Genomic DNA, 26,453 nt, shown 5'->3' with positions numbered 1-26,453 from the left:
ATAAATTAAATTTAGGACCAAAATCTAAACTGTTTGAAAACATTGCACTTGTGCAAATTTAACCTCCAAATGTTTTATCCACGTGAACTGTCCTTTAATATATTTATGCATGTAAATCTTGGATAAGTTTCTACGGGTTTTTTTTTGTGGGAGGGGAGAGAGAGTAGGAATGGCAAAATTTTTCGAAACGCAGGATCCGATTGTGGGGAATTTTTTTTACGGGGATGGAGATGGGGATAAAATCCCCCTGAAGCAGGCGCGGGAACCCGAGCGGGGATTCCCGCCCCGTCCCCGCTATTTCCCGAAATTTATGAATTTTCTGAATTATTCTTAATAGTTTATTTCTCATATATGTTTTTTAGTCATTACTCACACACACATATATAGAAACCAAAAACTCTTAATATTTATTTGCATAACCCTTCTTCAATTCAGAGATCCATAATACTATACATACTCCATCCAACCTCTCTACAGCCACCCCCTCGCCACCCTTCTCACCGCTTCGTCACATCTCACCGTGCCATCACCCCTACCGCGTTGTAATTCCTATTTACGACGTTCCTTTTCGTAACTCTGCCGTCGTGTTCATTATTCTCTGTGTTGCCGCGTCTCCCACCTCGTCCACTGCTTTGTCCTTTGACTCGTCGTTGCGTCCCTCCATTGCGTCATTTCGAAAGAAGTCACCATCGTGTCATTTAGACTTTTTGTATAAAATCTTGCAGTTTTCATATAAGATATAGATACTTGCAACTCTATTCATATGGAAATTAATAATTAGTTAGAACTATTATGTAGATGGAAAATGGGGTCCCGCGAAAAATAGGACCCATAGAAAATGGGGATGGGGAGTAATATTCCCCCACGGCAGAGAATAGGGACGGAGATGGAGAACAAATCTAAAAGTAGAGATGGAAAATAGAGAGGCATCCCCTAGCCCGCCCTACCCCATTGACATCCCTAGGGAAGAGGGGAGAGGTTCTATGCCACATGAATTGTCATTGAATCAGTGTGGCTCGTACCTCTCTCTTTCTTTTGGTCCGGCCTCTCCCTTTCTAATTAATAGAGTAAACTTTATTTTTTATTTTTGGGCTGGGCGACCTTAATATAATGGGACTGTTTAGCCCATTTAACAGTCGAATAGGGTCGGGTCTTCTGGCATATTATCTTTCTTTCTGTTTAACAAAGAGACTGCACTCTACATTCTACAATAACCAACAAACAAACATATCCAAGTTTCATCTTTAAATTTTCAGGTAATTTCACCAGCTATTTGTTCTAATTAGATGTCCCTTTATCTTTGTTCAATATTTGTCATGAGTTTTAGTTTAGATCCAAATTTGGTTGCCAGTTATATCCCCAAAGAACTTTCCCAAAGATAACATTTAATAATGATATCACTGTCAATTATAGTTTCTGGCTTCAATTTAGAGTGTTCAACTTCCATATCATGCAAGGATTTCTTTAAGGAGTTTTTTTGAAATTACTTTTCATTTTCTATTATAACAACCATAATTTCTTTCTTAATCATCATCCTAAGTTTATTAATATCCAAAGTTCTTTAGACCAAGAAAAATGCTTTTTTATTTTTCCAAAGCAAAGAGAAAATAAAGATTCATTACATATATACCTTTCATGAGACTAATTCTTTTTGCTCCAAAAGCATATAAGAATCTCTCCATTAATGTATAGTTTATACTAATCACATTAACAAACTCATCCAGAGGATATGGAAGCAAAGAAAATCCCAGAAACGATTCTAAACTCAGGGCAAAAGATGCCATTGATTGGCATGGGAACTGCAGCGATTCCTCTTCCTCCCTTTGAAACTCTCATAACAATCTTCATTGATGCCATTGAGGCTGGCTATAGGCACTTTGACACCGCCGCATTGTATGGCTCCGAGGAGCCTCTAGGCCAAGCTGTGGCGAAAGCGCTACAACTTGGCCTTATAAAGAGCCGCGAAGAATTATTTATCACATCAAAACTATGGTGTACAAAAGCTCACCATGACCTTGTTCTTCCAGCTCTCAAGACTACACTGCAGTAAGTATAGTAATACTAGTGCTATTCCCCTGTTTATGTCTGAAAGTGAATGTGTGATTGTTTTAAATTTTTCAATACACTCAAATTCGTTGTATCTCATTATCTATGGTGAATAAATACCTTTTTTTTAGTAACTCGCCATCTATGCAGACAAACAATTTGATGTGAGAATTGATTTGTTTATGAAATAAAAACTTATAGAGACTAAGTGTTCGACAAAAAATTCTTAGGGATTGATTTGGACTACTACTCCTTATTTGTTTACTAACATAATGATGTATTACACATGTATCTGCATGAAAAACTGCTACTTTAAATTTCTTAAATCCGTGAATCTTTTCTAAACTTTTTATGAAATTGCCATATTTATGTATAGTGCAAGTAGGTAATAGAGAAAACAAAGTAACTAAACTCTCAATTTCTCATAATGCTTGTATATTTTTCTTTAATTTCCTTGTAACTAACTGTTTAGGAAGCTTGGGCTGGAGTATGTAGATCTGTATTTGGTTCATTGGCCAGTAAGGTTGAAACCAGAAGCTGAAGCTGCTGCTGAGTTTAGAAAGGATTATGTGATTCCCTTTGATATAAAAGGAACATGGGAAGCCATGGAAGAGTGTCAAAGGATGGGCTTAGCCAAGTCTATTGGTGTCAGCAACTTTGGCATCAAAAAGATCACCAACCTCTTGGAAAATTCCACTATACCTCCTGCCGTCAATCAGGTAAAACAAATTTAGAAAAATTTTCAAGTATTCTAAGAATGCTGGTATTCGAGTGATTTTAGTCCTTGATCTCAACCATGCATATATTTTATGATTGTGATCAATGGCTAAAACCACTGGAGTAATTTTCATGGAATACTTGAAACTCTTCCAAAAGTTTATTATTACTCGTTCTTTGTGTACTTATTTGCAACTCATCATTTCATCTTTGTAGGATTTTGTCATTATTGTCACACATTATCCTACAGTGATGATGTCATGCACAAAAGTCTTTCTATTAAATTGTGTTTAGGTGGAAATGAACCTGGCGTGGCAGCAGGGGAAACTGAGAGAGTTTTGCAAGCAAAAAGGGATCCATGTTAGTGCATGGTCGCCATTAGGAGCTTACAAAACTACGTGGGGTTCAAATGCAGTCATGGAGAGCCCAATCCTTAAGGAAATAGCCAGCGCAAGACACAACCGTGTCTCAGGTATTATTAATAATAGTTAATACCTTAGTCTTAAAGTAACCTTAATGTAACTATTGCGATCATGATTAAATCTAAAACATGAAAATAAAAGGGTAAACCAAAAGTAAATGTTTGTAGTGCACCATTTCATTATTTTGACCCTGCAATAAAACATAAAACATTACAACTATATGTCATGCCTAAGATAAAGGAAAAAGTTTTGAGAATTGAATTTTTTCAACGAACCTCAATTTGTCCTCTTTTCTTCTTTGTAACTTTTGTTAACTGAAAATAAATAAATACATTAAACTTTATTTTTTTATATTGATTGATTGTTATTTGTTAACTGAATGCAGGTAGCACTGAGATGGATATATGAGAAAGGGGCAAGTGCCATTGTAAAGAGCTTCAACAAGGAGAGGATGAAACAAAACCTTGACATATTTGACTGGGAGCTAAGCCAGGAGGAAACAATGAAATTCACCCAAATTCCACAGCGCAGAGTATGTACTGCGGAAGATTATGTGTCAGAAGATGGGCCTTACAAGTCCTTGGAAGAGCTCTGGGATGGTGACCCTTGAAATAGTTCTCGAGTTGTGTTGAATGTTGGGTGATGTGTGAGACTCAAATCAACTGAGTTTAAGTTTAATAGTAGAAATTAAAAAATAATGTTTGTACTTCTTGGGTTCTTGAGGTCCCCTTTTATGTGGAAAAAAAGTTGTCTATGGATAGCTAAAGTTGCTGAAGATGTGCTAGAGTTGCAAAGAGAGGTCTTATTTGGTAAAAAATACAAGCATTGAGAGAGAAAGAGAAGAGAGAACACTATCTACGTTTTTCACCAGAGCAGCAGACTTTGAGTATTTATTTCTCACTTGTTCACCGTTAGATCGACGTGAAATTTGGACTGCATATTCATCTCATATTGTTCTTCATTTTGAACGATAGAGATTTTGATTGGAAGTCTGTAGTCAGAAAAATCGAGCTCGGACAGAGGCTTTTTTTTGGTAGTGTTTCATCTTCTTATTCTTTGTCTTGTAAACTTTGATGCTTTGAGATGTTTGGCTGGTGGTATGCATGTTTTGTACAATAATTTATGATTCTCTTGTATTCTATTTTTTATTATAGTGAAGCTATTTTCTAGTCTTAGTGACTGCCTGACTGGTGTGTTAGCTTGTCTCTATTTTCTGATTTATGTGATTTTTTTTATTATTGATTATTATGTTGCTGGCATTTATTGTTGTTAATGAATATTGTTATTCCTCTAATTTTTGTTGGTAAAAAATGATGTGTTTTAATAATTACTTTTAGTATATATATCATTTTTCTAACTTCTTAATAATTACTTTTAATATCAAAATTTACAAAGGAATATTCATAAAGTGGTACATATTACATTAAACAAAACAAAAAGTGAATAAGTCTTATTATTCGGTTAAAATACTTGTGATGAAGATTGATCCAATAATTTATCAATGAAGTAATTTGGTATCCTAAATTTTAACGAATTCTATATTTTAATTACTAAATAAATTTTCATATATGTTTATTTTACATATATTATTTTATATATTTTTAATATATATTTATATTTCAACAATATTTTACAAAAAAACTAATTGATTATTTTTTATGTGTAGATAACATAATTGATGTGAATTAGTTAAAGAGCAAGATTTATTTGTTTATTGATTTATTTCTACAATTGGAATTGCGATTGTGCTGAGAAAGGTAAAATATGACCATGTTTTCAGAAAGAAGGAAAGATGAAATATATTTTCTTATTGGCTCCAATGTTTTTCAAGCGGAAAAAATTAGCTTCATATACCAAAGTTCATTTCACGTGCATGGGACAAAATGTTAAAAAAAAGGTTAGGTGATTAATTTTTTTATATTCATTTTGTATTTGAATTAATATTTTAATCTTTTGTTAAAAATATTGGATCCTAATATTTTTTTAAATATTATCTTTTTTGTATGTCTACTGGGCCTAGGCCCAATAGAAACAAAGAAACAATTCAAAATGTTATTATTTGTTATTATTTGCTTGTAAATGCATGACCCAACTGGGAGCGGACTTGCTGAGGGCTACAAAGTCAAGAAGGCAGAAAATGAATATGGGTGATCACTGATCAGACCTGACCGGATAAGAGACATAATGGGTTGAGACTTGAGACTAACTCGACTAACCAATAGAATATGAGTATGATAATGATAGTGATTGATCATATGATTCTGGATTATCGAGTATGAAGCTGAAAGCAGAGGAGACACTGTTGAGTGAAGTAATCCACAATTCCCATTTCACAATGACCGGCCCTCTTCTCCTCAGGCAATTCCTGCTTCATCACCGCCTTCTCTTCCGAAACTTCAACGGTCTCGCCGTCGGAGCGATTCCTCCTCCGCCTCCTCGCCGCCTCTGCTGCTGCTCCACCGTCCCCTCCGATCAGGCCGACGACAACGTTACCAGCACCAGCAGCAACCCTAGTTATGTTTGGAAAGCTAAGGAAGCATCATCATCGATTAGTAGCTTCCAGGATGACCCGGAGTTTCGGAAATGGAAGGACAAAGAAGAAGAGATTCTCAAGGACATTCAGCCAATTGTGTTGCTCACTAAGGACATTCTCCATTCTCGAAGGTAACCTTCTCTTTGCTTTGTCTTGAATGATTCTTGAAATAATCATAATCCCATTGTTTATGGCGTCAGGTACATGGATGGAGAGCAACTGAGTGCGGAGGACGAGAGAGCCGTTGTAGACAATCTCCTTGCTTACCATCCCCGCTCTGAAGATAAGATTGGTTGTGGCCTTGAATCCATCATGGTAATGGAACCCTCCTACTGCTTTGTTTGCTTCTGTTTCCAGATTTCAACTGCGTTGCTTGACGGTTCATAGTGTCCTGGTGTGGGTGAGATTTAACTGTGTGGTAATAAGATATGAGTGGATGATAGTAAAATGATTTCAAAGCCAAATTCTTATTATTACTATTCTTGTTTTACGGGGTTTTCAAGTTATTCTAGACCAAGGATGTTCCAACTATGTGATAGTTCGAGCTGTGGAGTATTCCAATGGTTATTCATTAGGATAGTGTATCTAGGATTAGTTACCTTAAGTTGTTTCTTTAATTTGAGTAGTGCTTATAGACTTATAGTACTTCAGTCATGTATATGCGGAGAAGAATACAGCTTATATAAGTAAAATTCTGCTTCTAAATATGGCTTAGTTTGCACATAATATTCCTAATTTTGTTAGGCAAACTATGTGATACGACTATGGGACAAACTAAGAACTGTCATGTGCTAATTCGTCAAATTATAAGAATAACTAAGAGAAAAAGAAGGTTTTGTAAACATGGTTAAATCATTTGTTCAGGAGATGCATTAAAAATTGGACATGACAATGGTTAATGATAATGGAAAGCCAAACATTTTACTATTTACAAGTTGTCGTTAGTCAACCCAATTATGATTTAGCCCATTTTATTTTAATAAACTTATGCATTAGGGTTTTGGAACTAAGAGGTATAAAAACCTCTAAATTTTGTATCCCCTTTTTTTCTTTTAATTTTCATGAATGAAAATTTTTTTGAGTTTCTTTGAGAAATTTGGGTGTAAACAGGAGAGGCAGAGTGATTCTCTCAACTGTTGCATCAGGAAATCAAATTGAGGTAGAAGAGTCCCTTTCTTTGATTTTCCATTTTATCCTGGGTTCTCCGTTCCGTATCACTATGGTTCTACTGTTGTCTTATTCATTGTTTGATTAAGATTATCAGCCATTAAATAAAAAGTTTCTTGTGTTTGTTGTACCTTCTCTGAAAATGTACCTTACCCCATTGATTTTCATATAAATTTCCTAATTTTATTGAAATATACTTAACCTGACCTGAAAATGTTGAACCCATATATTCTTGTCAATGGCCTGTTGGTTTATTTCCAGAGTAGGCAATGACTGTTGATATGGTTGTTTGATTCACATTATTTTTCTTGTAGGTTGATCGTCATCCTCAATTTCGACAATCAAGGTGTCTTTTTGTTGTAAGAACTGATGGTGGCTGGATTGATTTTTCCTATCAAAAGTGCCTTCGGGAGTATATTAGAGATAAGTACCCAATGCATGCAGAAAGGTTTATTCGAGAACATTTTAGGCGTGGGAGGGAGTGATTGAATCGGTATATAGTGGAGTCTGTGTTTTAATTTTGGTGTCACGGTATGTGATAATATGACTACTTTTTAGTGTCTTTATTATTATTATTCAGTTTTTTCTGCTTATTATTCAACTGCTTGTGCTGGGTGATAAATATGACTGAATGGTATATCAACCTTATTGTTAAAGGAACATCTAAAATGACTGAGTGAACTTTAGTTTGTCCGTGATGCAGAAGCTTGTGGAAGGACTTAGGTCACTGGTTGGCAATTAGGAATGAAATTTTGTTGGTTGACCTCCAATATTGTGTGAAATTTACTTCTGTCATAAGTACTCCCACCTGTGAACCTGTCATTTGTTGTTTTAAAATACATTAAGAATGATTAAAATTAAAATTAAGCCATTATAGATAAAATAATAGTGTGTTGGCAGACTTGTTTGGCTTACCATACTCAAAACAACTCAATTGCTCAAATGATTTGGGCAAGAAGAATGACATTAAAAAACCTTACTCATAAAGACAAGAATGCAAGACTGCAAACACAGCCAAATAAAAAACTCAAACATTCCTACCTTGTCCCACTTTTTTAGGTTTCATTTTTTCTTATTCTTCCTTGTTTATATGTTTAGTGTAAGAGAGTTTAGGGTCCTTCAACATGAATGTCCCCAGTCTGAAAGCACAAACCCTGCAAATTCTCATACGAAACCCAGTATTTCTATTCCTTGACAATGGAGTTATGAAGTAATACATCCATTGAGCTTATCATTTTTGTCATTTTGATTTTTGCTCTTTCATTCATTATTTAATTTCGTTCATCTTTGTTCAATCCTTTGATCCCATTCCACTCCACCAAACCCTTCACCTTCCCGGTATTGAACTGATCTGGCTTCTGGCTTCTCCAGAATGGGAGTCAGCCAAACTTGCTCCAACTTTTAAGAGAAGATGTTGCAGGTTCTTGTCCAGTGCATAAAGCTGCCCCAACCCTCATCTCGAATGTCCCTGGTTGACCATAATCCCCGAAGAAGATTTAACCAATCCAATCCCACTCTCTTGTGAGGATTAGTGGTGACCATCTCGGTTGAATTGGATCAGATCAGTCAATGAATGATTTCATGAGCGAGTGATCGTTCAGTTAAAATAACTCGTATGCAGACTATAAGTTTTTACACCTGAAACATTCCAAATTTAAATTAACTAAGTTTAGTAGTTTTAATGGTTAGTTAGGATTACTTTTTTTTAAATAAGATTAATTAGAAAAAAAAAGCTGCGTTTGAATAGGAAATATAAAAACTACTTTTTCTAATAGAAAATATAGAGTACATATTGCTTGCAATATGTTTTTAATAATGTCAGGGAACTGACTTCTTTTTAAGCTAACATTAGTCCATTTTTTAAAAATTATTTTGGGGAACTGACTTTTTTAAGCTAACAATAGTCAATTTTTTAAAATTGTTTTGCTTATTTTAAATTTTAGATCCTAAATCATAAATTCTCATTATTATAATATCAATAATGACAGGAACTTACATAATAGGCAGTTACAGTGCCAGCAGAGTTTTAACAAGCGTAAGCTACATGTCTTGGATTGGAAACCAGAATCTGAGATTTTGTCAAGTGACAAAGTGAGTAGCTCCCCATTGTTGAGCATCTTGGGGTGCCCATGGCCCCATGTGACGTCAAATTCTTGGTCTAACTTGGCAGCATATGCAACAACCATTATGGAGCCAACAAGAAGAGGAATTAGAAGCAAGTAACAGAGACTAGAAGAAACCATTTCTGCAACTAAAGAAAGCAATAATAGTAATAATTACAAGTGAGTAGCTGTGTTGATATTAGAAAAGGGTGATTAGTGCTTGTGTGTCAACCAGAGAAGGTAATGTTGGTATTTATACGAACCGAATTAGAGATTATGCTAAATGAGGAAAGACGTGCGAAATTGCATAAGCTAAGCCAGACTATAAGTTGGTGAATTTTATGGTGTTTTTGTTGTGTGTCTGAATTATCTAACTTATCTTTTAAAGTAAAAAATAAAATATTTAAAGTAAAAAAAATAAATTATTTAAAATTTATTAAATATTATTTATTTATCTTTTTTAGTAACTTAGGCACAATATTTTTTTTTTTTTTATCAAAGATAGAAGACTCGAACCCGCAACTTCTTAATTGAGTATGGGGAGATTATACCATTTGAGCTATTACTGGTTAGCAACTTAGGCACAATATTAAAGACATTATAGCATTCACTTAAATTGTTATACCTGAAAGCGTTCCATATTTAATAAACTAAGTATTAATTAGGAAAAAAAAAGGCTGCGTTTGAATAGGAAATCTAAAAACTACTTTTTCTAATAGAAAATATTGAGTACATATTGCTTGTATTTTTTTTTAATTACATTTTTTCTCTTAAAGTTGATGAGTTAAGATTTTTTTTTTTTAAATAGAAAAAATTCACCAATAAATATTTATCATCATTCTAAGTTTAGTAAAAAATTTCATTTCTATCTAATTTTACTTTTCACCAAAAAAAGTTGTTCCATTTGTTGTTGATCTTACTCCACTATGGTAACTATCATAATGGAAACAAAAATGCTATGCTATTTTAAGCAATTTTAATGTATCTTGCATTTTAGTATATATTTTATTACATATATATATATATATATATATGCTGTCTCGGCTGTACTACCAGAGGCTCTGGGAAAGTCGGAATAGAAGAGCACTCATCTTGGGTGGGCTTACTACTTAGATGCTTTCAGCAGTTATCCACTCCGCACTTGGCTACCCAGCGTTTACCGTGGGCACGATAACTGGCACACCAGAGGTGCGTCTTTCTCGGTCCTCTCGTACTAGGGAAAGGTCCTCTCAATGCTCTAACGCCCACACCGGATATGGACCGAACTGTCTCACGACGTTCTGAACCCAGCTCACATACCGCTTTAATGGGCGAACAGCCCAACCCTTGGAACATACTACAGCCCCAGGTGGCGAAGAGCCGACATCGAGGTGCCAAATCTTCCTGTCGATGTGAGCTCTTGGGGAAGATCAGCCTGTTATCCCTAGAGTAATTTTTATCCGTTGAGCGACGGCCCTTCCACTCGGCACCGTCGGATCACTAAGGCCGACTTTCGTCCCTGCTCGACGGGTGGGTCTTGCAGTCAAGCTCCCTTCTGCCTTTGCACTTTTGTACATCAATGCTACAAATCAAAATGATACACAGAAAGATATTTAGGTATACCCTCTCCATGAGAGTATTTAAAAAATAATACTTCGAATTGTCTTCTAATAGAGGATTTTGTGACTTATAAGCTAATAGAGAATTTATTTTTTGTAATATCTGCCAAATATTTTTTTTAATGCTAATTCTTTAGCATAAAGAAAAATAAATCCCCCTCAACTATTCGTGTATGTCAAATAAAAAAATAAGACGCTAATTTTGTTAAGTCTTAAGTTGCAGGGAAATATCCAAATACATATCTTATTTTTTTTAATAATCCATATTTGTAGCAATGAAATACTTTTGTTCCTCCCAAAATAAAAAATGATTGATTAGAAATATCTAGGATCCATATTCTCTATAAAGGACCGGAGATGCCTTGCTTACATATCATTGGAAAGTGCATTAACATAAATACAGCAGTAAGAAGAGGTAATACAAAAGTATATAAACTATAAAAACGAGTCAAGGTAGATTGTCCTACACTAGCACTTCCCCTTAATAATTCCACGACAGAAGATCCTATTCTGGGAATAGCTTCGGGTACTCCTGTTACAATTTTGACTGTCCAATAACCAATTTGGTCCCAAGGTAAGGAATAACCAGTTACACCAAAAGATGCGGTCAATACAGCCAAAACAACGCCCGCATACTTAAATACTGTTACTTTATAGCTAGATTTCGTTGTGAAAGACCTATTTTACTGGATATTTCATTGGTAGAGCCAAAGAGTGTGAACTGTACAAGTTAATAATATGAATGAAATCTGGGAAGGGGCTCCGGGTTCGAATCCTACTGAGAGGTCTACTAGAGATCAGAAATTGCTGAAGAAAGAACAAGATGTTTCTTTTGTTCTTTCCGGATCGAAAAGTAAAGAAATGGTTAATATATTCAAGATAATTATGTATTTACAAAATACTGTCTCAATTCATCCTATTGATAAGGTGTCCCAATAACTAATACTAGGATAGGAAGATAAATCAGAAATTGAATTCATTTTAGGACTTACTCTTTTAGAGTAAAAGATGCCATGCCGCCACTCGGACTCGAACCGAGATGCTCTAGCACTGCTTCCTAAGAGCAGTGCTAGAGCATCTCGGTTCGAGTCCGAGTGGCGGCATGGCATCTTTTACTCTAAAAGAGTAAGTCCTAAAATGAATTTAATTTCTGATTTATCCGGGGGTTCCTTAATATTCTTATTTCCTCATCGAGGAAATAAGTTAATTAAGTGGTATATAATTTGCATATGTTTAATCGATCTGCTGATAACAGCCTATGCATTTTGTTATCATTTCCAATTGGATGATCCATTAATCCAACTGACAGAAAATTAATCGGAAAGTAAAGAAATGGTTAATATATTCAAGATAATTATGTATTTACAAAATACTGTCTCAATTTATCATATTTCATCAGATCCGGGATGGGATATGGTTCCGAAGGATGAACTGGACAGTTCCAATAAGATTTCATTCTTGAACAAAAATCCATTTTTTAGTTTATTTCATCTATTCCATGAACAGAACGGGGGGGGGGGGGAACTAGTATTTTCTGAATTATATGAAGCCAGTAAACAAACGTCGAATCCGTGGATATTTGAACCCGAGTATCCAGGAAAAAGCAGAATATTTGATGGAAGAACAGGAAATCCTTTTGAACAGCCTGTTATAATAGGAAAGCGCGTAGGTGAGATGGAGGTTTGGGCTCTCGAGGGATTTGGTGTTGCTCATATTTTGCAAGAGATGCTTACTTATAAATCTGATCATATTAAAGCTCGTCAAATAGTACTCGCGACTACGATCATTGGACGAACAATACCAAAACCCGCAAACGCTCCAGAATCCTTTCGATTACTCGTTCAAGAACTACGATCTTTAGCTATGGAATTGAATCATTTCCTTGTATCTGAGAAGAACTTCAGGATTCATAGGAAGGTAACAAATATTCCTTTTTGGGTGGTTTACGAGCAGCTGCTCAATCGATTAGTTATGAAATACCATTAACTCTATGTGTGTTATCAATATCTCTACGTGCGATTCGTTGATACAAAAACTTCTCGATGCTATTGCTATGGTCCTTTCCTTGTAGGACAACTTTATAGGAAAATAGGAAAGGGGCAAAATATAAAAGATTCATTATTATTCTCACTTCAAGTCTGATTGAAGAACAAAATCTGATAGTTATATGAGTGAAATCAGACAGCTTCTATAGAAATAGAAATTAGGCACGTCCCGCTCGTTCAGCTCGAAACAATCCAATTAGCTCGCTGGGTGAAAAAACATTAGACATTCCATCTTCTGAAACCAATACTTTTGATGTTATTTGGCATACGATGATCTCAATATGTCTATTATGTATATGCACTCTTTGGGATCGATAAACCCTTTGGATTTTATTAACCAAAGAAATTCGACTTTGGACAATAGTTAGCTCAGTACAAAGAAAGAATCCCCAAAGAATGCCGAAAATTTTGGTTATATGTTCGTTCCAAGCGTCAACCCTCTTCCCTAGGTTAATGGATATTGAATCAATCGAACGAACTTCTAATACCTATATATATATATATATATATATATATATATAGAGGACGTATAGCATGGTTGCAATTAAAATTTTAATTGATTATCATGTCTATTATTGTATGGACAGTGCTACGGTGCGGATACTTATTTTTTTTCGTATGTGCTAAAGAGACGTGGTTGTTGACAGACAACAACGCGTGTGAAATTTATTTTATGAATAAATTATCATTTGTATTCATAAAAGATACAAACGCTGATAAATATATCCATATAAGAATAAAATGACAGTTGTATCCACAGAAGATAGTTTTCATGTGCCAAGAATACCCTAACGGACTAATTGTGTAACCAACGTCTGGGTACTCTTGGCATACGGAAGCCATCTTCTGTAGTTATAATTGTCGTTTTATTCTTATATGGATACATTTATCAGCATCTGTATTTTTTATGGGTACAAAATTGTAATTTATTCTTTATTTTATTAAACAAGGCTGCATTAGGTTCAGATACTTCAGGTCTTGCCGGCTGTTTAATTCTTAATTATGTAAAATTAGTGGTTATGATTAAGCTCTTGGACTTTTTTGGTGTTGACTGGCAAGTTTGGGTAAAAGAATGGGTTTAAGTTGTTAATGAACCTTATGAGTCCATAGAATAATATAAAAAAAAGAAGTTGAGTTTAGGAAGTGTTATTTGGCTTAGGAAATAATAATAATAATTTAGCAGCAAATTACAAGTTAAAACCACTTGAAAAAAATTTAAATAAAACGAAACAAGTCAAAATCCAAACTTTCAATTTTTTTTCTAAAGTTAGGAGTAAAATTTGAACTCACGATCTTTAAATGAGTATGGAAAGATTATACTATTTAAGCTATAGTTCAATGGTAAAAACATAAAATTTAAACTTTCATTAAACATAGTCAAATATGTTTATCGGATAATTAATTAGATTAATGATTATGATAAATAATACTTTTTAATTTATATTTTTTTTTGGAACTTTTAATTTATATTAAATAGACATAACTGATTTATGTAAGGTTAAAATTTTATTTTTATTAGGTGATTGGAAATTAATCCATTCAATTATTTATGTGTATCAAACTTGTGGTTTTCACTTGTTTAGTTTTATTTTTATTTTTTTAAGTGGTTTTAACTTGTAATTTATTGCTAAGTTATTATTATTATTATTATTATTATTATTATTATTATTATTATTATTATTATTATTATTATTATTATTTACGATATTTTTCAATTTGACCTGCTAAAATTAATCTGTTACGGATCTGAGCTTTATTTAAAAGTTTACTGTTGGATAATGAATTGCTGTATGCACAAGGTGAAGTTCGAACTCTTGATTATTTCTTAAACGGACTAGTTATTATTGTTTTTTTGGTATATCCCATCATCATCATCATCATTATAGACTATGCTACATGTATATTAAAATTAGCCACCAAAATTTTAGTATAAAATAAATATTAGAATATAAATATATATTGAAAATAAATTAAACCATATATATATATATTTATACATAAATTCTTTAATAGCTTATTTTGGTGTATCAAACTACCAATATTTTTGTATTATTATTATTATTTCTGAGGCCAAATAACACTTTTACTAAATCCAACTCTTTTCTTTAGGATTTGGATCCTCTAAATTTTGAATTTTACTTTAGAAAGTAAAGTGTGATATCTCACTGTTTATTTTATAGGTAGGACCAAGAGAAAATATGAGAAAGAAACTATGAGAAAATGAAAGATCACACTTTATTCTTTAAAGTGAAAATTCAAAATTTAGAAGATTCAAATTCTTTCTTTATGTTATTCCATAGACTCATAAGGTCCATTAACAACCCAAACCCATTCCTTTACCAAAACTTGCAAATCAACACCAAAAAAACCCAAAAACTTAATCATGACCACTAATTTTATATAATTAAGAACCAAACAACCGACAAGATCTGCAGCATCTGAACCTAATGCAGCAGCTACTTCGTTCAATGGAATAATTTTTACACGCGTTGTTATCTGTCAAATACCACGTCTCTTCAACATCAAATACCACGTCTCTTCAACACATGCTGAAAAAAATAAGCATCCGCACCATAGTACTGTCTATTATTGTATATGTACCATATTGTGGTTTGATCAAAATGTTTGAGATATATAGTCTCTGAAAATAATACTTGCATCAATTTCATTCTAATAAAGATTAGATTCAAATTGGTTCGATAAGATATGATAGTAAGTATAGTACTAAAATCGCCAATAAATTAGAGTTCAAATGATATAATTTCTCTGTACTAATTTAGAAGTTGTGAATTTGAGTCTCTTTATCTTTAGAAAAAAGAAGGATATAACACTAAAATTTTATATTAGTGTGGTACCCTATTATAACTACTTATTTAGCCAAACAAAAATATTTTATATATACTAAAAATAATTATTAAATTAATCAATATATTAATTTATGTATTTTTTAATTAAACAATTAGTTACTAAAATAATTGAATATGTTATACAGAATAATCAAATCTATAATTATAAATACTCAAACTCTTTTAGTAGTATAACAAAAAAATTATAAAATATCAAATATGTAATTTTATATAACAAATTTTATATAACAAATTATAGATGTTTCAGATAAAAGAGAACATAACTAACGAAGTGATTAGGCCACGACCGATTTTATGGGATAACGACAAAATACCACAACAGTTAAGTCACCAAAAAAACTGATTTATTGGCTGTACGGTAACATGAATTTAAATTAAGTTGATGCTAAGGTAATTTTTCACAGGAATGCATGTTAACCTATTAACCTCTCTGCTTAAATGAAACTTGATAGTTTGTTGGGTTTCGTACACCTTATATGAAAACGTAAACCTCAATAGTTGATTGCTAATTTTCCAGTTTTTACTGAGATATACTTTGCCTGACATGTTTGTTGTGTTTCCAAATAATGTTGAACTCATCTATTATTACCTGTTTGTCAAAGACTTGATCTGCTTCCTTTCAGAAAACTCAAGTACTTAAATCATTGGGTCTAACAACATAATTCTCTCATCCTAATCCTCAATCATAGAAACAAAGAGCACAAAACTCTACAAACACAGCCAAATAAAATCAGAAACAATCCAACTTCATCGTTTTTCTTCCTTTTCTCTTTCCCATACCTTCACAAATTGAACCTGGATTCAAACAAAGATGGGCAAGGCCAAAAGAGCTTAGGACGCTTGAACTTACATGTTTCCAAGCTGAAAGCACGAACCCTGTGACGAGAGTACAAGTAGATGCAATTTGCTTCGCAGCCATGGTAGTCTTCAACACTGAGAGAAAAACTGCAGCTTGCACCCAACACAAAAACCACGTTACCCAAGTTCTCCGCATTGAGCCACCCATGATCCATATCAAGCTTGTAAACCTTGATAGCCTTATTATTCTCATCATAATATTCTTTCTTTTCAATGTCAGTATCAATATCAACCAAATAGAGGCTCCCATTACAATCCACCAACCGCTTCTTCTTCTTTGCCTGAAAATCGCAAAGGATTGGACTGAACTGAACCAGCTTCAGGGTCGAACAATCGACCCAGAAGATGGTTCCACACTTGTCCACAGCATAGAGCTGCCCATTGCGGAGGATGACATCATCAAAACTAGAATTCCCTGCGTCTAGGGAAGTCCAACCCTCATCTTCATCAATTCTTGAAACCGACAGCCTCCCACTGCTGTAGAGTGCAAAAACCATGCGTGATGACTCATCAAAAGTTTGGGAAGTTGAATTCGGAAACAATATTGCTTTAACAAGATCAAAAGGCGTGAAAGAAGTGGACCCGGAATCGCCTTCTTGACGAGTAACGAACTGTGTGAGCGCATAGGCTTCAAATAACTCAACCAAGCGGAAGTTGCAGAGGTTGAGGAGCTTTGGTGGAGTTTTACAGTCATATGGGTGTGTAACCGTTTCTGAGAGTGGTTGGTCGGTGAATGGATCCAAGAGCTGAACTGGATTGGATGTGGAATTTCCGACCATGATGATCCAACCCTTCTCAGAAGAAGATGAAATTGAAGATGGTTGGTAGTGGAGACGGTAGAAGATTGAGGTTTGTGTGACCGTGAAATTGGACCAACGGATGGAGATCCGTTGACCAAAGATGGTGTGAGAGAGAGGAGGAGGAAGGGGAGGAGGAATGGCGGAGCGCCATGAGGTGCAGGTGGCGCGGATGCGGAGGATGTGGATGGTGACGGAGTGGAGGTGGTGGTTGGCTATGAGTGACAACAATTCCTTTGGAAGATTGGACCACTGCCCTGCCACTGTCTTTTCTATTGTGGCCATGAAAGAGTGATAAAGAAGGAGAATCTCCAATTATGTTGAGATTATCTGCAATTATGTTAGATGAACCGCAATTTGGGGTCAACGTATATAAGTCAACAGAGACATGACTTTTTGAGTTCTGAGTTTTGCGCCAGAAACACGCAAAGGTAGATAGATGAGCGAGCTAACTGACAAAATCATAATTCGTATTCATCGTTACCATTTTCCAAAGCAAATTACTTAGTTTTGTTTTCTTTTTGAAAATTTATGAGTTTATTAATCATGACATTTTAATTTTTTGAAGATTTATCTGATACTTTCTTTTAAGATTTATAAATTTATTAAAAAATTTACCAATGATAAGATTTCAATAGCTATATTCTATTGTTGGTCAAAAAATGATTAAATTAAATTTCATTTGCCTCGACTGACGACTGAATGATAGTTTTATGCTATATATATATATATATAATATATATATATATATATATATATATATATATATATATATAGCTAAACATGACTACGAGCTAGTGAGCTACAGTTTTATTGAGTTGTAAAGTATGGACTAGTCCAATGTTAGAGGGACTCATCTCTCACTTGAACTTAATTCTAAGTACGATTTAAATAACAAGGATGAAAAGTTTAAATGAATATTACAAGAGCCATTCTAGAATATCCGCCAGCAAAATTCAATTAATTAGAAAAACATCTGGTCAATAAATATAATCATAAAAGTATTTATTCACTAAATTTTTTTAGATGGATCCGACAATTTACAATTTTAAGTATCACAACACATTCATACTATACACTCACTCACACAACACTAAAGAATTCCTTTTCAATATTTAATATATTCACAAAGGTTCGAACCTAAATACAGTGTATTAAAAGACACATGGATTACTATTTGAACTATGCTTTAGCTGCATTTACTAAAGCATTAAAAAAGAGCACACCAAGAGACCCAATTCCAAGACGACTAGTAAATCCTGTAACCAGCCAACCACCCTGTCGACCTCACCAAAGAACACAAAACCCTCAATGGCAACAGAATAAAAACAGAAATAGGAAAAATTATCCAACCATCAACAAAATGAGACAATGAAAATCAACCTAAAAAGAAGTTTTTCATAGTTCACTCGCACGCAATGCAATATTAATCCCCTGCTTTATTTAGAACTTCAAGAATTGGAATCATAGGAATTGGGAAAATTTATCAAGAATGATCAATGATAAGTGTTCCTCAACCCAACCATGAATAAACTAAAAACAGAAAAGTTTAAGAAATCAAAGGAAAGGACTAACAACAACAATTGAAAGAAAATAACACTTGATCAATTTCGTGAAAGATGTTGATAGATTCTGCGTAAATTAAAATCCACAACCAATGCAAAATCCATAGAGAAGTCCTTCATTTCATTTCCACGCATGAGACAAAAAGAAAAAAGGGTTGCTAAGGTTATTATTTATCTTACGTAGCAAAATCTGGTCAAAGTTATGAACTAGAGTCATCACAATTTTCTCAAGATGCTACTAATTTTTGTTTGTTTTAGGATTAACATATTAGTCGTGAGACAAATCACGGATCAATCCAAGTTTTCCCATGTGCATTGTAGATAATCTTGCCGGAAATATCAATTGGACGACACCGTTCTCCGATCCCATCAAGATGTTCTTCTTTCAAATGGCTTCATCAACTTGGTGGTGCTGATCATGATCATCACTACTACTTCTTCTTCTTCCACCGCTTCGCACTTTATTTCTTCCATGAAATAAAGCACTTTCTTCGCATCACCTTTTTCATCAACATAACTATACAAAGATTATGAATAAATACATATGATATTGTTCGTGCTCTAAACGAGTTCATGATCTATAAAGGTAGAGACCGGAGATTCTAACTTCATCAAGTACAGAACTAAATTGGGAAATAATTTGTAAGACACTTCGATGCTAAAGTTAGTAAAGTATTAGGTAGTGAAAATCTTTTTTTTTTTTTTCTTTTAACTTTATCCTATAGGAGTGCCGTTTTCTCGACATTTAGTGTTTATTGTAGTATATTATTGTCGAGATTCGGCGGTTACAGACTTTAATGGCATAGCTGTTGTGATATTTTGTCGTTATCCCGTACAATCGGTCATAGCCTAAGATTGAACTACCAACTCGGTCCCTGTCCATTTTCAAGAATGACAACGTGACCCCTCAAAATAAAATCGATCCACTTCGGTTCCTGTCTCCACGGAAAATGCTGATGTGTCATGTTCAGAAATTGACAGAATTCTAATTGTCTCTAAATTTAAATTGATTAAGGGTTTATTTGTCCTTATAATTTTTTAAACAATATTTTTTTTAGATTATTTTTTTTATTTATTATATTAATATTCTTTTTCCAATAAATTATTAAATATATGGTATAATAAGTACAAACTAATTAATAAATTATTCAAATTTAAAAATATCATTTATTATGAAACTAAATAAATCATTCTCAAATATAATTTTTAAATACATAAATAATAAACATTAAAATTCAGTTAATACATTAATAATAATAACCCTATGATATACTATTCGTATTATGATCTAGATAATTTTTTACAATAATATAAAAACTAATGAACACATTACTTGATATATAGTAAAATATTATTTTTGAGTAATAACAAATTTAATTTTTTATCTCTTTAAACTAAATTAATAATTCTATTTAATATCTTTATATTAAAATACACTATGAGCAAGCTACTAATACTAAATGAAATAATTAAAATATATAACCTTTAATGAAATAATTAAATACTAATTGAAATAATTCTATTTTTTATCTCTTTAATTGAATTTTAATATACTTAAAATTTTAATTAATCTATATTATTCTTATATTGATAAATCTGTATCAATCTATAACCTTATGATCATATGTATTATTAATAGATTAATAATATTATTGATACTTTAAATTTGTTGAGTTTATAAATGGTCCATCATATATATATATATATATATATATATATATATATATATATATATATATATATATATATATATATATTTATTTATTTATTTATTTATTTATTTTATTTAGTATTAGTAGTTTACTCATAGTGTATTTTAGTATAAAAATATCAAATAGAATTATTAATTTAGTTTAAAGAGATAAAAAATTAAATTTGTTATTACTCAAAAATATTTTACTATATATCAAGTAATGTGTTCATTAGTTTTCACTTTATTGTGAAAAATTATTTAGATCATAATACTAATAGTATATTATAGGGTTATTATTATTAATGTATTAACTGAATTTTAATGTTTATTATTTATGTATTTAAAAATTATATTTGAGAATGATTTATTTAGTTTCATAATAAATGATATTTTTAAATTTGAATAATTTATTAATTAGTTTGTACTTATTATATCATATATTTAATAATTTATTGGAAAAAGAATATTAATATAATAAATAAAAAAATAATCTAAAAAAATATTATTTAAAAAATTATAAGAACAAATAAATCCCAACCAATTTAAATTTAGAGACAATTAGACCCATGTCCATTTGTGAACGTGGCACATCAGCATTTTTCGTTCAGAGTTGACAGAAAAATACCCACAGGGACCGCGTTGTGTGACAGAATCAGGGGATAGGAACCGCCGAACCGATGTGGATCAATTTTATTTTGAGGGATCGCGTTGTCATTCTTAAAAATGGATAGGGTCGGATTGGTACTTCACTCATAGCCTAATCACTTTGTTAATTATGTTCTCTTTTATTTAAAACAGATATAATTAGAATAATAAAATAAAGACAATTTCTTCGTCAAAAAAATTCATATTTTAAAAAGAATTTAGATAGCTGCTTAATCAATGATATTTATAAATTTTTTGTTATAAATTATTAATAAGCAATTTCAAATATATATATATATATATATATATATGAGAGATATTGACGTGCAATAATTTTTAACATGACTTAATTGATCTGCACATTTATACTGACTTAGGGCCCGTTTGGGAACTCTAGAAGTAGCTTTTTTTAACTTTTGACTTATGAAAAGTAGTAGTATTAATGTCGGGTGCAATTTTCAAAACCAAATTGCAACTTTCTAAGAAGCTATTTTGGAGCTTATAGAGAAGTTAAAAAAGATGACTTCTCTCATAATACTTCTACTTTTCATTACATTTCTTTAAAATAAGCACTTTTAGAGTTAAAAATCCAAACACAAAATAACTTATTTATAAGTTACTTTTAACAGAGTCATTTATTGTTTAAGTTATTTTATCAAAATGAACTTAATTAAGTTAGTTACCCAAACTGGACCTTAGTTATTAGATTCTGTCCATTAAGCTAAAAATTTAACCATTTTTAAAAACAAAAAAGGAAAGAGAATCAGGGGTTTTGGCTGATTCAATTGAAAAAGTGCATTTTTTCTTCCTTTGAATATTCTGCATATATATAATTTTTATTTTTAATATTGTTTATATTGTTATTTAGATGTGTTAACGTTCTATATGCATATTGAGTTATCAATGGTTGGTGATTCAATTCGCTGAAACATACCATTCACGAAGAAGATAAAGGTGCTCAAGAAGATAATAGGCAACCTTTGGGACTTAAACACGTTCATGGCACTGGTGTTCGTGGGACTCGCCTTCACTGTGTTGGGCTAGCACAGTCTTGAGAACCACTTGTCCAGTGAGGCGAATACTGAAATAGTGAAGATGATGATATTTTACGAGGTATTATTATTTAGTAGCTTCGCATTCTTGTCCATGTTGGTGAAGGGCTCAAGATTTTCTTCATCCTTCTCAAATCTGAGGAGGTTGATTCTCAAGCTCAAGGTGCTCCGCAGTGGTATGCTTGTGTCCACCACGATCTTTGTTGCGGGTGAAATCTTTTTTATGCTTTCTATATTCAATTTCATCTAGATTTGTGTCGCAAAAACTTTCTCTCTGGCCTTTGCGGTCATGGTCGTATTTTTTTTTTATTTACTCAACCCAATTTCAATCCAATTTCAAGGTCCATCTAATTATTTTGTTATGTGGCCCATGTAAAGAAAAACAGTTCTTTCAGTAAGATTTGATTATTTTGTTAGGCACAATTTGGATAAACAATTTAATAAACTCTTTTTGAAAAAATTAGTTTAAACAATAAATAATTATATTAAAAATAACTTATAAATAAATTATTTTGTATTTGTATTTTTAGTTCTAAAAGTACTTATTTTATAAAAATGTGATAACAAGTAGTAGTATTATGAGAGAAGTCATTTTTTTTTAATTTTTCTATAAGTTTTTAAATAGTTTCTTAGAAAGCTGTAATTTAATTTTAAAAATTACACCAGACATTAATACTACTACTTTTCATAAGTCAAAAACTCAAAAAAATTACTTTTAAAACTTACCAAACAGACCCTTAATCTTTATGATTTTGTCAGCCATGTACAATTAAAGTTATGAAAATCGATCTAGTTATTAAATTTTTTTCCTAATCCAACTTATTAAATTCCAAAATTCACACTAAAATATGATAGGTTATCAAATTTTCTTCCCAAGGAAATTAAAATAAAACAAAAGTTCAATACTAGTAGAGAGAGCACTATTGATTTTTTTTTCTGCTATTTTGTATATATATAGCAATGTTAAAAATGCTATTTGTATATTAAAATAAGCCATCAATATATTTGTATATAAATACATGTTTGATTTAATGTATTTTCAATATGTATTTATATTTTAACGTATTATATTAATGGCTGAATTTGATGACTAATTTTAGTGTACACGCAACATAATTGATAGTAATGCACGTGTACTTCACGTATAGTAATTCAAGATTTCTTATTTGAATTTTTTTTTAACATGGTCTAATTGATATGCACATTTGCACTAACCTCGTTATTAGATTCAGTCCACTGAACTGAAAATTTACCCATTTTTAAGAATAGAAAGGGGAAGAAAATTAGAAAATTTGGCTGATTCAGCTGAAACAAATGCATTTGTTTTTCTCTTTGAATATTCTACATGTATATAATTTTTACTTTCAACATTGTTTTTATTGTTATTTAGATGTGCTAATGTTGTGTGTTTATTGAGTTATCAATTTCTTGGTGATTCCATTTGCAAAAACATATCATCTGTGAAGAAGATAAGGGTATTCAAAAAGATAGTAGACTACCCTTGCAATCTAAACATGTTATTCATGGCACCGGTGTTCATGGAACTCGCCTTTGCTGTGCTGGGCTAAAACATTCTTGAGAACCACTTGTCCAGTAATGTGGATATTAAATCAGTGAAGATAGTGATATTTTACAAGGTATTATTGTTAAGTTGCTTCGCATTCTCGTCCCAGTTGGTGAGGGGCTCAAGAATTTCTTCATTCTTCTCACGTAAGAGGAGGTTGATGATATCTTCCATCGATTAGTCAAGCTCAGGGTGATGCACGATGTTCTGCTCGTGTCTGCCATGATCTTTGTTACGGACAAAATCTTTTTTATACTTTTTATATTCAATATCATCCAGATCTGTCTTAGGAAAACTTCCTTTTTGGTCTTTGCGGTCATGGTTGCTATGTTCTCGACTTCCCTTTACATGTATATATGCAAGTTCATATTTACTCTTAATCCAGCACCAGTCTAATTTCAAGGTCCATCTTTTTTTTTGGTGACTTAAAAAAAAATAAACAAAAACTAAGAAAGAAAAAAAAAAAAAAAAACAAGAAACTGCTTAAGAAAGGCAGTCCCGCTGAATACTACTCTCAAACTCCTTCCAAGGCAATGGAAGCTCCACTTGGGGAGAAATAGTCCTCATTGCAGTCTTTGCCATGATGTCTGCTACTGTATTTGCATCTCTCAAGATCAACCGAAGATCAGCACGCCATTTCCAAGACATGATATCTCGGATTTTTAACACCAAAGGATCAGTAAACCCAGAGCAATCTTGTAAATTATTGACAATAGTAAAAGCCTCCACACAGTCTGTCTCACATATAATGTCTCTTTGTCCCGAGTCCCATGCTAAAAGAAAGCCTCTCCAAATAGCAAACAACTCTCCTTGCAAAATGCTACGACTCTCAATTGTTCCCAGACAGCCTCGTTGCCACCTTCCCTTCCAGTCTCTGCTAACACAAGCAAAACCAACTCGAGCACCACTGCCAGGATAGCTAGCATCACAATTAATCTTAAAGGTACCCACTGAGGGGGGAATCCAAGAGCCACTAATGGTTGAGGGGATAGATAGTCGTTGCAACTCAAAAATATTTCGGAGCTCCTTTTCTAAGGACAAAGCCATACCAATCACCTTGTCTGTGGTCCAATGCTCGTGAGGATGAAAGATCTCGTTGTTTCTCGAACACCAAATCCACCAGAGACCAGAAAAGAATCTAAAGGGGCGCTGTTTGCTATTATGTAAGAACCAACTCATCAAATCCACTGGTTGATCGGAGATCCCTAAAGCTTGCCAAACAAGTTGGGCTTTTGGACAATCCCGAATACAATGTAAAACCGACTCCTGACTTGAGAAACATCGTGGACAGCTATCCGTGTGCGAAATGCCCCTTCTAAAACGAAATGCAGCAGTAGGAAGAGACTCCCGAAGACATAGCCAGGCCAAAAATTTGTGCTTTTCCGGAACATGTTGACGCCAAAGCCAAAGCCAATTACCCCATATCCTCCCAACTAAACATCTTCTTACTGAGCCATAAATAACCACTATGAGCATCATAAACCTTTGAGGCCGCACCAGTCCAACACCAACCGACCTCTGAACCAGCTTGAACATCTGGGTTGTAAGAATTAATGTTGCTCTGCAGAGACTGATTCAGAGGAGAATAGATATTCTCAAGGTTCCACTGTCCAGATGACCAAAGGTCCAAGATCCTGAGATCCGAATCAGAAATGTGAACATAATCCATCTCCTGACACAGTCGCCCCTCTCTTCTCCATTTAGAAAACCAAAAGTTCTGTTCCAAATCCCCAATGCACCAACTAAAACCTTCCTTTAGGATATCCCAAGCTCGACATATACTCTTCCAAACATAAGATCCACTTCCTCGAGACCGACTAAAACAATCATCCTTAGAAGAATGGTATTTCTCCGTCAACAGTTGAACCCATAGCTTGTTGGGATGGTGAAAAAGTTGCCAAACTAGTTTTCCAAGAAGAGCAATATTGGCACAAAAGGGATCTCTAATTCCTAGACCTCCAAACTTCTTAGGAGTGACCAACACTTTCCAGTTAACTAGATTCAGGCCTCTACCATCAGCTTGACCCTTCCATAGAAAGTTTCGCATCATGGATTCTATCTTATTAGTTACCCCTTTAGGGAAGAGAGATACTTGCATGCGATAAGTAGGAATCGCAGTCACTACCGAGTTGAGCAAACAGAGTCTGCCTGCCTTATTAAGCAATCTTCCTTTCCAGCTGGCTAGCCTTCCCCGAATCTTGTCCAAAACATCGTTGAAAGTTGCGCGTGTCACCCGAGAGTGATTAAGGTTCACCCCTAAATACTTGCCCAAATTCTGAACGAATCTGATGGAGGAGACTCCAGTGAAAATCTCTTTTCTTGTCGCTGAAACATTCTTGGAGCATAGCGCTTTAGATTTTTCCACATTAACCTTCATCCCAGAGGCTCTGCAGAAATTTTCCAAAGCTACCATTACAGTTTGAACTTGCTGTTTTTCAGCTTTACAGAAAAGAAGCAAATCATCGGCAAATATCAAATGAGAAATTCTTGGACCCCCTCTAGAAACCGCAACTGGCTTCCACACGCCCTTATCAACTTGCTGATTAATAGAACAGGACAATCTCTCCATACACAACACAAACAGATACGGTGATATAGGATCTCCTTGCCTAAGACCCCTGCTCGGAGTAAAGCTATTTAATCTATCCCCATTCCAGAGGATAGACAGTGAGGAAGCAGTGACACAACGCATAATCAGATTGACTGTCGGAGGAGGAAAGCCAAAACTCACCAGGGTTTGTTTCAGAAATCCCCAATCCACTCTATCGTACGCTTTCTCCAA

The 26,453-nt window shown here is 33.4% G+C and overlaps 3 protein-coding genes across 6 annotated transcripts; 2 read left to right on the top strand and 1 right to left on the bottom strand.

Moving 5' to 3' along the window:
- The first annotated feature begins 1,089 nt into the window (after positions 1 to 1,089).
- LOC112766923 (methylecgonone reductase) lies at positions 1,090 to 4,360 on the top strand. Of its 2 annotated transcripts, none has more exons than XR_003184626.2 (5): positions 1,090 to 1,256; positions 1,725 to 2,046; positions 2,519 to 2,765; positions 2,980 to 3,235; positions 3,571 to 4,360. XR_003184626.2 is itself a non-coding variant. In XM_025812817.2 (5 exons), the coding sequence occupies exons 2-5, from the start codon at positions 1,730 to 1,732 to the stop codon at positions 3,591 to 3,593; spliced, it is 765 nt and encodes a 254-aa protein (XP_025668602.1). In that variant the 5' UTR covers positions 1,090 to 1,256; positions 1,725 to 1,729; the 3' UTR covers positions 3,594 to 4,360. The 2 variants fall into 2 exon arrangements, 1 of the variants encoding a protein (XP_025668602.1); XM_025812817.2 differs by having other exon boundaries at positions 3,058 to 3,235.
- A 910-nt stretch (positions 4,361 to 5,270) lies between these two features.
- On the top strand, positions 5,271 to 9,324 carry LOC112766236 (protein DCL homolog, chloroplastic). Of its 3 annotated transcripts, none has more exons than XM_025812135.3 (4): positions 5,271 to 5,849; positions 5,919 to 6,033; positions 7,200 to 7,416; positions 8,874 to 9,324. In XM_025812135.3, the coding sequence occupies exons 1-3, from the start codon at positions 5,461 to 5,463 to the stop codon at positions 7,368 to 7,370; spliced, it is 675 nt and encodes a 224-aa protein (XP_025667920.1). In that variant the 5' UTR covers positions 5,271 to 5,460; the 3' UTR covers positions 7,371 to 7,416; positions 8,874 to 9,324. The 3 variants fall into 3 exon arrangements, with proteins under 3 accessions (XP_025667920.1, XP_072078577.1, XP_025667919.1); XM_072222476.1 differs by lacking the exon at positions 8,874 to 9,324 and adding an exon at positions 6,829 to 6,877 and having other exon boundaries at positions 7,200 to 7,486; XM_025812134.3 differs by lacking the exon at positions 8,874 to 9,324 and having other exon boundaries at positions 7,200 to 7,486.
- Positions 9,325 to 16,279: 6,955 nt separating this feature from the next.
- LOC112767066 (F-box protein At2g26160-like) lies at positions 16,280 to 17,437 on the bottom strand. Its single transcript, XM_025812948.3, has one exon. It carries the CDS (start codon positions 17,435 to 17,437, stop codon positions 16,280 to 16,282), a length of 1,158 nt encoding a protein of 385 aa, XP_025668733.1.
- Between the last annotated feature and the right edge of the window lie 9,016 nt (positions 17,438 to 26,453).

The sequence above is a fragment of the Arachis hypogaea genome, chromosome 17, assembly GCF_003086295.3.
Source record: "Arachis hypogaea cultivar Tifrunner chromosome 17, arahy.Tifrunner.gnm2.J5K5, whole genome shotgun sequence".
Classification (NCBI taxonomy): Eukaryota; Viridiplantae; Streptophyta; class Magnoliopsida; order Fabales; family Fabaceae; genus Arachis; species Arachis hypogaea.
Note: the sequence above shows the minus strand (reverse complement) of the source record. Positions and strands in the feature narration are given on the sequence as shown.